This window comes from Egretta garzetta, unplaced genomic scaffold, assembly GCF_000687185.1.
Source record: "Egretta garzetta isolate BGI_Z169 unplaced genomic scaffold, ASM68718v1 scaffold178, whole genome shotgun sequence".
Lineage (NCBI taxonomy): Eukaryota > Metazoa > Chordata > Aves > Pelecaniformes > Ardeidae > Egretta > Egretta garzetta.
The window spans coordinates 477554-493780 of NW_009260506.1; the positions used below are offsets into that span (position 1 = coordinate 477554).

Below are 16227 nucleotides of genomic sequence, written 5' to 3' on the forward strand. Positions count from 1 at the left end.
CTGCAGACGATCGCAGCAACCTGGTGAGCTGAGAGCAGACAGCAGGCGCAGCATGCAGACGTTGTCAGCAGGTCTTCAGCATTGCCCCTTGGCACCCTCAACAGCAGCGTGCCCCTGGGTGAGCCACTGTTACTGGCAGCCGTACAAGGAAAAAAAGTTGTCAGAGCCCTTCTAAAAATAGTTCCTATTGCTCTGAACAGGGATTACTTACTCTTTTGCCCTAAGGCAGCAGAATTTTACTTCACATCACTTCTATGTAAGCCAGTATTAGTACTGGGAGTACTCGTACAGGTTCTCATTTTGCTATTTGTCTTTTCTCAAGACAGCTTAGGAGTCCAGGATATTCAACATCCTGTTAAGACTCCAGGGCAAAGAACTGGCACAGTCACAGTCCCTGCCCCTCATCTTGCCCGAACAGTAAAATGGAAAAAAAAAAAAAAACCTTCAGGCATCTCAATTGGTTTTCAATAAGCAAGTGGTTAATTCCTTTTCTAGTGACTAGCACATTGCCCAGGATCAAAGGAGAAAGCAGGCTGGAAAGAAAGCCAGCCAAATTTACCAGTGAAAAGGACAGGAACTTTATAAAAAATTATATTTTATAGGCTGATAAAGTAAGTGGGAAGTGTTAGGCTCTTGGTGGTTTGAGAAACATTGGGCTTGGGATCTTCATGCACTCCAGTGTCCGTTTCATGATCTGCATTACCCTCAGAAGGAAAGCTTACTGGTCTCTGTTTCAGAGGTCTCTGTTTCTTAATTTGAATTCATTATGCCTATTTACCTTACTGCTCTGATTTTCCTCTTCATCCTATGTAGGAGAAGTAGCCTCTGGAACAGAATGGTAGCTCCTAAAACTTGAGGCGTGACCACAGAGCTCTGCATAACTTGTTAGCGAGAGAGGGGAGACATGCACCAGCTGCCTCATTCTCTGATTTCTGTAATTTTCTCCAGCATGAAACATTGCATGGAGAGCAGCCCATTACTGCTACTGTCTATGGCACGTTGGCTTTCTTTGTTTCTTTGGTTTCTGCCCTGGTGTCACATATGCAACTCTTTTAAGGCTGAAATAATTTTCTGAACCTGTAGCTCCTCCTTACGTTTGTTGCAAGTGAAGGGGAAATTAAACCACTTAAAAACCAGAGGCTTATCCTTGCCTTATAATAATGTTCAGGCTACTGGACTTAGGGAATTTGGCAGGGTGATTTTGGCTAAGAACCAAAACCTAATGTATTTCAACATGCAATAATGGGACAAACCAGAAGTTCAGTTTTCACCGCACAGGAAGCCACAAACAAAACTCTGCTTGAATCTCTCCTTTGACATGTTTCTCTCTATTGCTACAAAGAGAAGGAAGCCCAATTTATAGTATATTGATCAGAGGCATGGATGAAGGGATTTATTGCTTACGTTATTCTCTTCTTTCTTGGAAACCTATTGAACCCTTTCAGGTGTGCAGATTTTCTCTCTTCAGTTGATTCCCACAGTGAATGGAAAGTCTCCCCAAACATAAGCCCCCGGATAGACAGGAAAATGAAGTGTTCCCATTTTAAAGATAGCTAAGAGCACTGCCAAGCTGAGTCTATTATCAAAGGCAAGAGGCATTTATGGGTAGAGTAAGGCAATCAGGTAAGTCTGGCTGGTTGTCCAGAACTTCTAACTGTTAGATTGCTGTGATGCAACCATGGAAATAATAAATGTTGTAACTGACTGTGGTATTCTGAATAAGTGTCAGAATATAAAAAGCTGAGTTTAATACTCTGAGGGAAAACTCAGGACCTGTCTCAGTTTCAAGGTCAAGGGAAATTTTAGATGCACAGTTGGGGGAATCAAAGGCAGCAATGAATTCTCCTAGCTCCAGTTTTTGTCTTTCTTTTTGCAAAGGAGGGGAAAGAGATCTAGTTCTTTAGTTCATGCCCTATAAGGACAGAATGCAGTTTGCACGCAGCAGGAAAGAGCTCTTTTAATTGTTCCTAGTCCCACAAAATGAAAAAGGACTTGACCGTCAAATACAGTTTCTTTTTACTTTCTCAATCTTCTTGAAGTTCAAAAGGTTCTGCTTAAAGCAATAGCCCAAGTACTTTTAATAACCCAATAGAAATGTCCCCTGTTCAGATACCTTTCAACCTTCCAAACCCAAGAGGAGTGCTTTGAATCCTGTCTGATAGAAGACACATCATGATGACCATCTGGGCAGTGCTTTCTGAATGGCTTGATTCAAACTCTGACAGACACAGAACACACAGCATACCAAGCCCACACAGATCAGTAATGCTAAAATGACAACATGGATTAGACAATACAACACAAAAAGCTGAACAAATTATAGTACGACTTTTATCTTAATGCAGGATACACATGCTTAGTTAAAAATACAGAAACATGAAGAAAAATATAACACTATTAGGACACTAGAATCCCTCAAACTTAACTGCAAAACCCCTCTCAAATATACTGTACATTTTTCTCTTTTTACAAAATACTTGAAAATGCTGATCCTATAAACTGATATAAAAATATAATCTCTGAAACATTTTCCTAAAACCATGAGAAGTTCTGTTTCATGCGAACACATAGTATACAACTGGTGTGATTTCAGAATTGCCCCCCTGCCCAGATGAGGTAATTGTTCTTAGGTGCAAAATGAGCTGTAAATGCAGTAATGCTATAGCAATCTTATTTGAGCTTCTATAGCTGATTATCAATTTACTTCTAAAAGCCTTTTAAATTTGGGCTAACCTATGTTCAGACTACTGTGGCCATTCCTACCTTCTGTAAAAAGGGCAAAAATAAAGGCCTTGCAAAAGTTCTCTGTCTTCTTCAATGAGTTGTTTGTTCTATGGCATTGTACTAGTGCAGTGATTTTCATCTTGTGGTCTTAGCTCATCTAGAAACATCTGTGAAAGGTTAACTATGAAAAGCGAACCTATTGTTCCAAACTAATCAGGGCCTCTGTCTTTAATTCAGCACTGAAGCCAGCGTAGGCTTCAGAATACAAAGGCGTAACCCATTCAACTGATTGGGGACCAGGTACCAACAAATCTTTCTTCTGGTACACTTGATTGCAACAGTGCATCAGGGCCTCATTCTCAGGGTATATATGCTGGCAATTAGTAGGACCTTAAATAAACAGTATTATCCTCATGCCAAACTGTGATAACAGAATTATTATGAATTCTTTTACAAACTAAAAGGTGCTACTCTGAAATCCAAATGGAATATCCTCTTGCCAAGACCATATTTTAAAAAGATATTTTGAATTCTGATATTCTTCAAATCAAGGAGTAGGAACTGCTGAAGATAAGGGAGTCTGAAGAAACTTCACACATAAATATGAGTTTATTCTTTTTCTCTAATGAAAACAGTTAAGTTAGGTTAGGTTCTTTAACGGTATTGATGCATAGTACTTCTGAATCCTGAAACAGGGCAGAGCAGGCACATCAAAAACATACTCAGTCATCTTTCCTTATACCAAGATGCTCTCAATTAATATCTTTATGGGAATTAAAAGCAGAGATTGTTATATGTGTCTTTGTGGTATTTACCCTTTTTTCCACCTAGTTTCCTGTTTTCCAAGTCATTAGAACGATATTATATATTTAAAGCACTGTCAGATTACAATTTTTCTCCTTTGAATCTTCACAGTATCAGTGGTAAGAAAAAAGTTCCCCACTTCCCTCCCCATGCTGCAGCAGGGAATAAAAGCGTAGCAAAGGAAGTTGGGCATGGTGAGACCGAGCACTTGGAAATTCATGTCTTCAAGACACTAGAATTTTTTCAGTATATATTAAACAAAGTCTCCTTTAGTGGCATAGTGCAGTGATGCTGCAACAGTACCACCAAAACCACTTTGCATTGTTATTTTACATGAAACAGAAAGGATTTTTGCATAGGAAGGAACGGAAGGATCAGAACCCAGTGCAAGTCAATGGTTTCCTGGCGCTAGTCAAAGCCAGGGCTCCCATTCTAAAAAGTAGGAAAATACCTTTTGCTTTTTGAAGGTGTTTCTTCCCTGTTAAGACAAAGAGCTACTGCAGACTTCTCTGAATGGCGAATTTGAACACTCTAGTGCTACACAAATTCTAGTTTTAGATACAAATTGTACTGGCTAATTTGATTAATCAATGATATCTTATCAGTAAGTCTATGTGCTATGTGCTTTCACGAATAAGCCGGTTAGGTTTTTGTTTTGTTTTTTTTCCCTTTTACCAATGAACAATGACCACATGCTTAAAAGCTGTGTCAGACACTTATAATGCCAAGTGATGAAATGCTATTATATACTGTTATGGAAGTAGGAGTGTTTCAAATTATTTTACTTTCAAATTCTGATTGTTAGGCCTTAGTGGCTTATATCCTCAAATCACTTTAGAACCATGAAATAATTACTATTCAAAATAATCCCAAATTAGCACTATTTGCTGATAAGAAAAATATGACAGAGGAAAAAGAATTTTCCAGAGTCCAGGTGCATTTTTTTTTTCAAAGTTTTTTTATTCTAAATAGAAATGAGATGCATATTTGTCTAAATCTGTGGTTTCTCATCTAAAAATCCCAGTATTTCAGCCTGCAAATTAATACTGGAATATGAATAAGTCTAACGCTAACAGAAAGCCAAGGCCCGGGTTTGAAAAGCAGTTTACACCTTTGCAAATGCCCTGGACAAAATCAGACAAAGCAGGGACTGTTCACACTATCTCTTGTCATGACCAAATACAGCTTCTGCAGCCAATGGGTCTGGATTGGGAAGGGCCGCCTTGTCCACCTCAGAGAGGCTCTCCTGGGAATCTAGACACCACTGCTTCATCTTTTACAAGCCCCTTTGTAAAAGTTTTTTTTGTCGGAGCCTGATTGGGAAAAAAACATTTCTAGGGTCCAGAGCAATTTTCAGCCAATATCTATCCCTGACTGCTCATACTCCTTTTTTTCCTTGTGGCTGTATCTATGTTTAGATTGAACTGTCTTTACCTTTCTCATTATTATCTTCTTATAAAGACATCAGTTATACTTGTGTCTTAGGCTAAATAAATCAAGCTCTCCTGGTCTTACCTTGCAGAGTTTTACCCCCTTTATTGATACCATTTTAGTATGTTTCCTCAACATCTTGTTACTGCAATTTCACTTTATTTGGCCTCTGCACAGTGGCTTGAACGCTTCTCCTTCCCAAATGGAAATCTGTCTCCCAGTGCAGGCTGAGCTTTCATGGTTCTATCAAACTGCATCTGAGTCATCTTGTGACAAACTCTATAACCAAGGGCCTTTTATTATCAGTTAATGAGAAATATAGCAAAATACTTTGTTCAATCTTCAAGTGCATGTCTAATATTTGTACTGTGAAATTTCATCACATTCATTTATTCAGTATTCGAAGTCTTCCAGGTTTGGTTTTTTTTGTGCGTGTACCCCAAGCCTTCTCTAGATTAGTGCCTCCAAATTTAACAGCAACCCCAGGCTCGTAGTATCTGTGCTTCAGCGATCAATGAAAATGCTAAGCAAATTCAGTTACAGGACTGATGCATAAGAAATTCCACTTGCAGCTGCCACCCAACCCCCACTTTCTTTTCAGTGTTACCTTCTTTCCTTTAGCCAGCTGCTTACACACCTCATCATCATGCTGCTAGTTTCCATTTTCTCCATCTCGACTGTGTTTTCCATATTTTTCAACCTTCTGGTGTATCAGATGCTCCAGAGCTATGAAATTTGCAATTGATTGGTTGTGGCAGGCCTGATTCTTACTTTGCTTTCAGCCATGGAAACTCTGCAGACCTAATCTACTCTGTACTTGCAGGTTGGCTTGTGCATTGCCCTCTTTTTCCACTTGAACCTGTTTTTTCCAGCACTGGATTCAAACCTTGCAATTTTACAGCATCACAGCAGTTTTTCTTTTCTAGTTTGATAGGAAGTCTGCAGTGAAACCACATCTGCGGCTGACACTGCACAAACAGGAAGAGTTTAGCTCTACATTGCCAGGTTGAGCTGATATCGAAAACAACTTTTCCCTTAGAGTTTAAACTTTTGACCGCTCAACGCTCTATACAAATACCAGAACTTAAAGTGTTCAACAGAAATTAGAGCTACGGAACTAAAGGGTATAACAGAAAGATAAGATCATACCTTCTTTCCTTATAATATAAACCAACTTTTAATAAAAACTATCACGTTTTCAATGAGAATAACATATACATTTCAATGTAAAACAGTGCACAGTGTAAATGCCCTCAGATACTCTTCTATGCATCTTTAATGTTTACAGTGACTGCATAAGTGTGTACCAGGCTGTGTAAGTTGCTGCAGTTCCGCTGAACAGAGCTGATGTAGACAAAACAAGGATCTTGGCCTATGTGTTCTTTTTATTTTTGGATGTTCCTAACAGTTCTTATACTACTAAGTACATCTTAAGTTGAGGATTCAGTAAATAAACATCCATTTCTTCTTCAAACAGCAAATGGCAAGAATAACTCTTCTAAAATTAACAAAAAGTGCATTGAAATAATGATCTGCTCATCTGGCTGCAGTACAAAATGGATACTCAGTAACAAACCCCTGTATCCGACAGATGGTGATTGATGGGTTGTCTTAGTTCCCTGCAACAGGGTGCTGTAGGTCAGAGGAAACAGTTAAAAGCAAGAGATTAAACAAAACACATTCCTTCTGCAAAGTGATTTCAGTCTGTGAGTGAAGAGAAAAAAAATTTAAAAATTAGGAAACAAGGTTCAGAACAATCTGCATCCCCAAACTTGTCATAAGCCATTTTGTGTTGAAGTGTAGATTAAAAAATTTAAGAGACCTTCATATCTAAATAGAAAAAAATCTAATTTTAGTTTTTGAGTTGGTTTGGATGTTAATGAAGTAAAATTTAGCCAGGTAAAAACCAAACAACATCATAACTAAAAACCCCAAACCTGTATTTTCTAGACTATGCATCACTGCAAAGCACTTCTGGATCTCCTAACTATGAACTGTTTTAAACGAGGCTGTGGAGAAACAGAGGAACGGTAGTTTCCCATACACCCTTCTACTGACACCTGAACTGAAATCTGTTAGGGATTGGTGGTCATATTAAGGCACTCACTCCAGAAGAACATTATTTCTGTCCTGAGACTGCTGACATGTTTCAATTAGTTTCAGCCAGTAATTTGGAAAAAATTACTGTGCTTAGGATAATACTGACAGAATGGAGAACAAGTTTTCAAACAAGAAAAAAATAAAGTACATTATATACACGATTCCTTTTTTTTTAACTTAAAAGCATCCCTAATACATCTTAATAACTGTATTAAAGGCTACTTAAATATTGAAAGATTTTAAATAATGTAGATTTTTTTTTCAGTAAACTGGGAGTAGCTGTGTAATTGCCAGCATATTGGTCCCATTTTAAACAATATAATTTTTATTTAAATCTTGTATATATAACAACATGATCGAAAACACATATTCCACTCCACATAAATAAGTATAGTTCTTCTGACCTGTTTTAAAAACTACATCTGTTCAAATAATCAGATTATAAGACTGTATTTTTCCTTTGTAAAGTTTACTTTAAAATCCTTCACTCCCAATCTCTTCTCTTAAATAATACTGTATTTCTGGAGTACATAATAGGGCATTAGTAAAAAGACTTAATCAAAAACCTGAAAGCTACAGTAAGTAAAATGAAGTAATGTTAAGAAGTATTATGGAATGTATACTCTGCAGCATAGAGAGATTGGTTCTCACTGGGCTGAAGTGGAAAATTACTCCAGAGAAATTCTTTATGTTCGTATTTGAATAAACCATAGATTGTGCTATTCGTTGTTTAAAAGTGCAGGTCAGTTGATGAAAAAGTGGTGTTTATGAAGCTACTGCTCAAGGATGCTGACCAAAGTTATGCTGGCAATTAAATGGATGCCAGATGCAGTACAGGGAGAGAGGTATGCATCAATCTGCATTTTCTTAACCAATCCATATCTTGAAGTCCACAACTTTTAGGTGGCAGCACAAACAAGTCATCAGTAAAACTGCGCTTTCTTGAAATATTATTGTCACTTTTCCAGGCATCTAGCAAATGGCAGTAACATCCATCTCTGTGGTGTTCCAAGAATTCCTTCGAGAAGTCAAAGAAACACAAGAACCCCTGCACGTGCTGCAGGAGTTCAAAGGCAGATTCCCGGTGCCTTTGTCCAGAAGGTTCATGACCTACTAAACCAGAGCAGTGTCTCTTCCTCTCTTGATTCAGCACCATCAGTGTCAGTTAGCGTGGGTCCTCAGACAGGGCTGCTCATAGCTGAGTGCTTTAAAGACGCTGCAATGTAGGTGCCTCTGACTTTTATAAATCCCCATCTGTAGGTGGCTGGCACAACCTATAGAGTCTTTAAGGCAGATGAAGAGGATGGTATTAAATATCATAAGGGGGATAACATAAAGTTACCGGCATAGTATATGAGAGTCAACTTCTTTGTCATTCTGCAAACTTTAGAGGTAATCTGGTATCAAGAATACCACTATTTTTAATTTTAATAATTGCAACTTTAGAACTGCCACTAGTGATTTATTAACTACAGTATTTATAATCATTGTTTAAATACTATTTGAGACTTTGCATCACTCCCTTTTAACTTTGGGCCAGTTTGGGTCTTCAAAAGTTTCTTCTCTCTACTTCTTTTGTTTCAAACCCAGTGCGGCATCTTTCCTGAACAAAAGAGTTCACCCCTCACACAGATTGGGATACCAAACATGTAAAAGAACGTATTTGCTTGTTGCCATGGTCGAACAAACTTTAAAATTAGTAATCATGTTTTCAGAGAATTTTTTTGAATCACAAGATTAGCAAATCGAGACCAGTGGTTAAATGTAAGTGCATCTTGACTGTCATTCAGATAGGACTTTGTGGCAGCTTTTTCTTGGCTTTTTCTATTTTACATTTGAGTAAACTCAAGTCTTTTACAACTTCTCTTTCAAGATTACAGAGTTTGACAAACCTCAATGCTAGGAAATATAATCCTGAGAATCCTGAATTAATTAATTCACCAAATCTCTTTTTAACTTTGCACAGTTTTATGTCACATTATGATGATGGAGTCCAGTAGGAACACATGTATCTGAGCTTCATTGCCCTGAAATAATCCAAGTAAACAGTCCTGGAATTTGTCATTGTGTATACAAAAGAAGAGAAATGCCTCATCTTATGATTTGTTTGTAAAGCTGTTTGTTTTTGAACGCAGCATACTGTTATTGTCATAAAAATAGAACCAAAGTAATGTATGGCCATTAATAAGGCAAAATAACCATGCTGCTAGAACACTGATGCATGACACTGGGGACATGGTACAGGAGGCAATGCAGACAACACAGATTTTATTCCTTTTTGAAACAGCAATTACAATCCAACAGAAGGATAAGGTTCTAAATGCAAAGTATTGTTCTTTTTAAGGTTTCTGAGAAAATAAACCAAGACCAGACTGTTACAGTATGCATCATCACAGTCTCTACATTTTAAAATAATTTCCTATAAACATTTTGAAGAAGGAAAAAAAGGAGGTGGGCCTTGTTTAGACTAACTCTGAAGTCTTAATGGGTGAATAAGATACCAGTGTTTTAAGGAAGTCTTCTTGGCACTGAACTAGTATGTTCTTTGGAGGACTCTAGCAGTAGCAAATATGCGCACTCTACCTGAAGGGATGGCACAGACTTTACTGGATCTTTTCTGATGCCGATTCCTGCATGCCAGAACTGTTTTGCCTTCATGTAAACAATGCCATTAACAAGAGTAGAATCAGAAGTTTCTCTGATATTTGTACAGACTGATTCTGTATATATTGCCATCTAAATCATGACAATTTGTTACTAACGTTGTGGGAAAATGCTGTGTTACAGTTTATTAAAGAATATTCTTTTCTCTCTGACATACAAAATTGGAGGAAATTGACCAGAAAGAGATACTTTCCGTAAAAATAAAGGTATTCTTATCCTGGAGAGAGAGATGATGAACATCTCTAGCTCCCGTTAGGTGCAGTAGGATTCACAAATGTACAGTGCTTTTCAAAGTTGTCCTCTGGGCCACTGATCTTCCTCAGAGCTACATTACTGTATGGTTATTCTGACTTGAAGTGCTTGCTCTTAAACCTGCTCTGCCGTAACTCAACAGTCAAGCTCTTCTAAGTGCACAACAGTATTAGCCTATGAATTATCTTTGCATATCTGCAGTCAGATTCGCCATTCAGGAGTTTTTCTAAGCATTCCACAGATGGCTGTCAATCGCTAGCTTTGCCAACTCACAGCAACAGTCCAAAAAAGACCCTTCTCTCTGATAAGTTATGCTTTATTCAGAAAATGCAGAAACCTTTGAAGTTAATGATCTGCAAATTGTAAGCAGCAAAGCTGACTAATCTACTTAGTTTAGTACAGTGAGAAAGAAGCACAGGATTTTTCTTTTTTCCACTATTGCTACTAAGAGATCTTTGATTATAACAGGAACTCCACAATCGTTACAGAAACATAAAACCATCACTCAGATAAAATGCATAATACATAATAACCTACCGAGGTGCACACTGTGGCATTTGGTCCATCACTTTCAGATTCTTGGCAGAGATTTCAACCCTTGGTCCCTAAGGAAACAGAGAATTTATGGTACTGACAGTATCGATAAAGCATCTGATCCTTAGGGGAAAATATTATAATGGGAATATGGTTTCTATTTGAGAATCCATTAACTACTTTTAGAAGATTTGGAATCCATTGGGTGGATACATTAGTCATCTGTGTTTACTTAAACGATGGAATTAGTCCCAAAGCACTTTACAAGCACTGCTGTCTAGCACTAGGGAATTTCTACTATTTAACACTCTGATTGAGACTTGGGTTTTTTATATACAGAAATCAGCTTAGATATACTGGATAGTCTCTACTTTCTAACCATCAAGGCACACATTTTAAATAATGTACACTAAGGCATATATTTTAATTGTTGTAGTGGTTGTACATGCAAAAGTTTATTTGTTCCTGTCAAATATATGTGTAGCTATTCAGACATTAACAGAAGTTTGGTTATATGGGTTTGTAGTGTGTAAAATACAGTGCCACATCAAAATAAACTGGTGTTTGTACAATGATGTTACTGGAATGAAAACAGTGGCATGCAGCAGACACACATCCAAATACTTACTTGCTTTCGCATGATGTCTGTAGCTTGCATGATACACTTGGGCAAAAGTCCATGACTTCGAGCCAGTATAGCCGCTTGCTCCAGGGACACGCTCAATGTACTTCTGAACATGGGAACAAAAGATATTAAATCACAGATCATACTTAAAAATGTATAAATAGGTATGTACAAGACACCTGTTATGTATGATTTCTGTTAGCTAGTGTTCTTATACTTACTTTTTTAGGTTTTTTTTACTTACAAAACTATGAAATTACCTCATTCCTGAATTTTCAGTCCCATTACACCTAGATACTGCAGTTGTTTGAGTCTCCAGCATCACTATTACAGGGCTATGTTTCACTGCTCTTCTGCATTGATTTATATAAAGTTATTTACAAATGAATCTTTTCTTTAGTCAATGATTTTGAGACACTGGAAGAACAGTGGTGTGTTTAGAATCAATGCTTGCACACACAAAGATTCTAAAGCTATTTTTGAGCAACTTCCTAGACTTTCAGTGTGTGATTGAAGGCAATGTTGACTGAAAGTTATATGCAATGAGATCACTCAGTCAGTTACATTAGTTGATGCACTGAAACATAAAAAAGTTTGTGTGTCAATATTCATTATTAACAAATGTATTAAAAGTCACAACCTACCCTAAACTAAAGACAGCAGTAGATTTAATTCCTTATTATATTCCCTCACAATCCACCTTTCTACTGCTTTGAACTGAATCAAATATATTGCTCAAATTGCTAGAAAGAACAAAAGTTCCCATCACACCAGTAACACATAGGTTCCTTAAATCTCACCTCTGCATCCCAGTGCCACACATAGTAATCTGACAGGCTCCAAGTCGGTAACAGAGCTCAGAGGATATAGGTAGCAGGCCAGCTCCTGATGTGTTACTGCTAGAATATCCTGGCTGGGTTGGTTTTGTATTAATGAAAAACTTCATCAGCCTGCAAAGCTCATCCATTGCATTAATGGGGCGAATGAGCTAAACAAAGCAATAAAAAAAAAAATGCATCAGTGGCATACTTACACCTTCAGTTATAATGACATGTACAATTCTTTATCCTATGTCTAAGCGCAATAATCTACACAACTGTAGCAGCCACACAGTAACAACTATTAATAATATATATCAATTTTGGAAGTGGAAAAATATAAACAATTACTTAGGCTTCGTGGCAATTTTTTGCAGTTACCACAAATCACGTAGATTGCTTACAATGTACATTACAATTGCAAAGACAGTCTCTGATTTTGTCTTCCCTGCAGTAGTATTCAACACCTTACATGCATATATTCCCATATGTCACCTGTCCCAGTTAGGCAGACTGCCTTTATATGAGATGCTGGGAAGTACTATTTTCCTGTTGTTTTCTTCTATAACTGTGAACAAAGCATAACTTGCAAATTGAATGTATGTTCATTTTCATGCATCTGTGGGAGAGGACAATTAATTCATTCTGTCTAACATCAGATACCATATTTAGCAGGGGCAGTCAGGGTGACATGGAATCTTACTGCTTAAGTTAAGGGTTTTGTGTCTACCCCAGTTCTGCACATTTTCTTCTAAACAAAAGAACTGTAGCCAAGCTTCAGAGAAATTCAGGTAACTTCTTTAGTGAGGGAACATTTTTTACATGAAGTTTGGGTTTGTACGGGCCTGCCATATGGGTAACCCATGACTGGGATTTTAGAGACATAGAAATAATATTTCTATGAGAGAATTTATTGTAGAAATAAACACAATAACAATACCTGGTCAATTTTCACTGCAGTAGTATTGGAATCAGTGGGCAAGTTTGATCTCTCTAGGTAGAATGTCCTGCAAAAAGGCCAGCAAGAACTACATTAGTTGGTGTGTCTCATTTCAAGCACATATATGTATACTATCTTGTATAAAACATCTGAGAAGGCTATGCTAAAAATCTTGTACTTCAAGATCTGCTTTCTTATTGAACCATTTTGACTGCAGTAATTTACAGAGTCTGTACTAAAATATTCCAAATCCCCCTTTTAATGTGATTTTAGCTCTGCACAAAATTCTGAAGTCAAATTAGGTGGCAATTTCATCCTGTACAGTGCACTACTTCAGAACAAGCTTAATTATGGGAAGAAAATTAACAAGTTTCCCACACAATAAGGGTCTCCAAGAATCATATTTGTACAAGAAACCACCAGGAACAGAATCTTTTTTTCATTACATTTTAAGGTCCTTAGCAAGGAGAGCTCTTTTCAATGTCTTTTAAGGCAAAGGAGAAACATGGAATACCTGAGTTTACGGTAGTATTGCTGCACTTTTTCAAGTGAAATACCATTAATTTGCTGGGGAAGTTCTTCTACAGATGAGCCAGCCAGTTGCGCTTGCCCCTCCATACTCTCCAGAGCTGAAGAAAAAAACATTTTACTAAACCTATGTTATTGGTTTTCTTTTTATTCATTTGTTTATTTATCTCTGTATCATCTCACTGCTTAGCAAATGACCATTGGATCATGTTGATGTTCATGATCATGTTGATTCTGTTACTGCATAAATATAATGCATTTCCCAGTATGGGAATATAGTGGTAGTATCATAAAGGTGAGCTTCACAGAAAGAAATTCTATCTAACAGCAATTACTCCCAATTAATATTCCCTTGAAGGAAATTTCCTGTATTGTGTTTTGGTGTGAATATTTGCTTATCAAGTCAATTTCCAGCCCAGAGGATTCTGTCATGGTGTATGCTTTTAAAAACACTTCTCTGGAGCATGGGAACATCTCCTGATACCGTACTAGATCAGACTGTTTGTGTAGTCCAATATAATGTCTCTATGGCCTTTACAGGAAGGCATAAAAGCGCCTCAAACAGGCATATCCTGTTCTCATGACTGTGTCTTATTCTAAAATTTAGCACTCCCCAGGTCTTCCTAGAAAAGAAACATCTACTTCTTAAATATGTCTGTAGTTCTCAGCTGCATTATGCCAAGAGCTTTGTGGTCATTCTTTATTTTGAATCTTTCAACACTGTCAGTTAGCTTATTTTTCTCAAGAAAGCTTTTTATAGACACCTTTTGTAAAGAGCACCGTGTGCAGTTTCAAGCTTCCCCCGTTCTGAAACCGAGAAGGCAGTTTGGAGAAGTAGTAGCTGTCAAGATAAAAGATAACCTTCAAGGCCTGACGACTTCCTTCGATGTGGTAGAAGACATGAGTATCTGGAGAAATAAAGATAAAACACTTGCTGCTTTACCACAGCAGGGGAAACGTGAAACCATTGCTATCTGGGTTTGTCACATTATCTAATGACATTTCACATCTCCACCAGTAGATGAATAAGGGAGAGCCTTTATTGAGAGAATGCAGGCTCTGAAATATTATCCTTAAAAAGATACACAGTTAGCATGACCTAGCATGATGTTTGATACTAATACAATAAACATGGTTAATAATTAAAATCTCATCATGTTTCATCTCATAGTCAGTAAACATGGAGAGAGATCTGGCAGGGTGGGACACAGAAAAGCTGGGGAGGGACAGTCCTTCTACCTTAGGTAATGTGGTGAATTACAAACATTGGTCAGGAACTGCTCATCATCTGTCATATCTCCCTGCGTGCAAAGGTAAAGTACACTAGGACACACCATAGTTACAAATCACAGAACATGCCACCAGCATCCCACGATGCCAGTCCTGCTTTTTATGCTGTGTGTTTGCAGTGGAAGCTGAGGGAATGCAACAGTGCTTCAGAGAAGCTGCTCGGTGCTCCCCAGGTCTGATATGGTCTGTTAGATCATGTAGAATATTACCCCATAAAACAAGCAATAAAAAAAGAGCTCCAAAGAAACACAGAATACTCACTTGCTACAAGACTTTCATCCAGCTGCTTGAAATAGAAGGCAACTTTGTCCAGTTCAGTCAGAGTGACCTGGATGTCTTCCAGCATGGTACGCTCCTCCTTCTGTAGAGCAAAGAAACAGATATAGACAGGTTATAATCTGCCAGAAAGAGATAATGGCAGGAAGGTATAGTTGTTATGGGCATGCTTTGCTTCAGGAAACCTAGAATGTGGAGCTTTCCATTAACCCCATCCCAGTCAGGCAATTACCAATGGCTCTTTAACCTTGTGAAACAAGTTTAGCTACCCTTTGCTTAGATGTCATTTGATGTGATTCACAGAGAATAGAGAGGTTTAAAGACTGAGTAAGTTTGAAGGGATCTCTTTCTCCAAACTTTCCTCTATGCCTACAAATGTGAAGAACAGCCTATCAGTTACTGCAAAGTAAGTGCTCATACACTCCATGCAATGTGAGGAAATACTAGTTACATACGCATATAGTTTGGATTGTATTTAAAAAAAAAAAAAACACGCTCAATCTACAATGTTTACAAAGTCAAAAAAAATGTTGCTTCTCTATAGTGTCAGAGCTACTTGTCTTTTTTATGCTCCTTTTTTCTTAACATTTTTACAGTTAAGGTAGCTTATTTAGCATAGCTGTGGCTTATCTGTTCATTAGGTACAGATGAACTACGCAAGACCAGCTCCTCTCCTCCTTCAACATGGTGCCTCAAATACCAGCACCACGGAAGCAAGAGAGAGATTGAAGTCTATCTAGTCTATAAAAGTGTCCAGTGTATGAACAAAAGCCTAGATTTTCATGTTGTCTGAACTCTTGAAATACTCAGAACTTTTTCACCGATTTGTTGAAATACGTGTTTTCACCAGAAGATGGCAGGCCACACATGTGTCACCAACAACTAAGCAGTAAAACCTCCCTAAATGCAGCATTACTCCAAATATAAAGGCAGACAGATTCCTTTAGTGGTTTAGTGTGACAGTGGGTCCAGTACTTGTGAGGAGAAGAAAATGATTGGATATGGAATATTGGCACATGGTTGTCAGCAGCCGGAATCTCCAGAGGTTGCTGTAGTGAGAGTATAAACATGCTGCTAGAATGAAGGGCTCTGGCTGTGCTGTGAGTGGCAGAGAAGCATATAGACAAGCATGAGCAGACCTAAGGGTACCACAACTCTTCATCTTACCACAGTCGGGGAGAGAAGAGACTGGTAGTTTAGTAAAACACCAGTGGCTGCTATCTGTTCCAGCCATTTTCTGC

The 16227-nt window shown here is 37.9% G+C and overlaps 1 protein-coding gene across 1 annotated transcript in view; it reads right to left on the minus strand.

The window, feature by feature from the left end:
* Positions 1-6119: 6119 nt before the first annotated feature.
* The window catches only part of PREX1 (phosphatidylinositol-3,4,5-trisphosphate dependent Rac exchange factor 1), a 119925-nt gene continuing 109817 nt past the window's right edge, over positions 6120-16227 (minus strand). Inside the window, exons 33-41 of the mRNA XM_035900120.1 lie at positions 16154-16220; positions 14972-15071; positions 14185-14328; positions 13407-13521; positions 12893-12959; positions 11935-12122; positions 11138-11240; positions 10513-10580; positions 6120-8342 (exon numbers count right to left, since the gene is read on the minus strand). Coding sequence (XP_035756013.1) covers positions 8300-8342; positions 10513-10580; positions 11138-11240; positions 11935-12122; positions 12893-12959; positions 13407-13521; positions 14185-14328; positions 14972-15071; positions 16154-16220 — 895 coding nt within the window. The 3' untranslated portion in view covers positions 6120-8299. The remainder of the gene's footprint in view (positions 8343-10512; positions 10581-11137; positions 11241-11934; positions 12123-12892; positions 12960-13406; positions 13522-14184; positions 14329-14971; positions 15072-16153; positions 16221-16227) is intronic.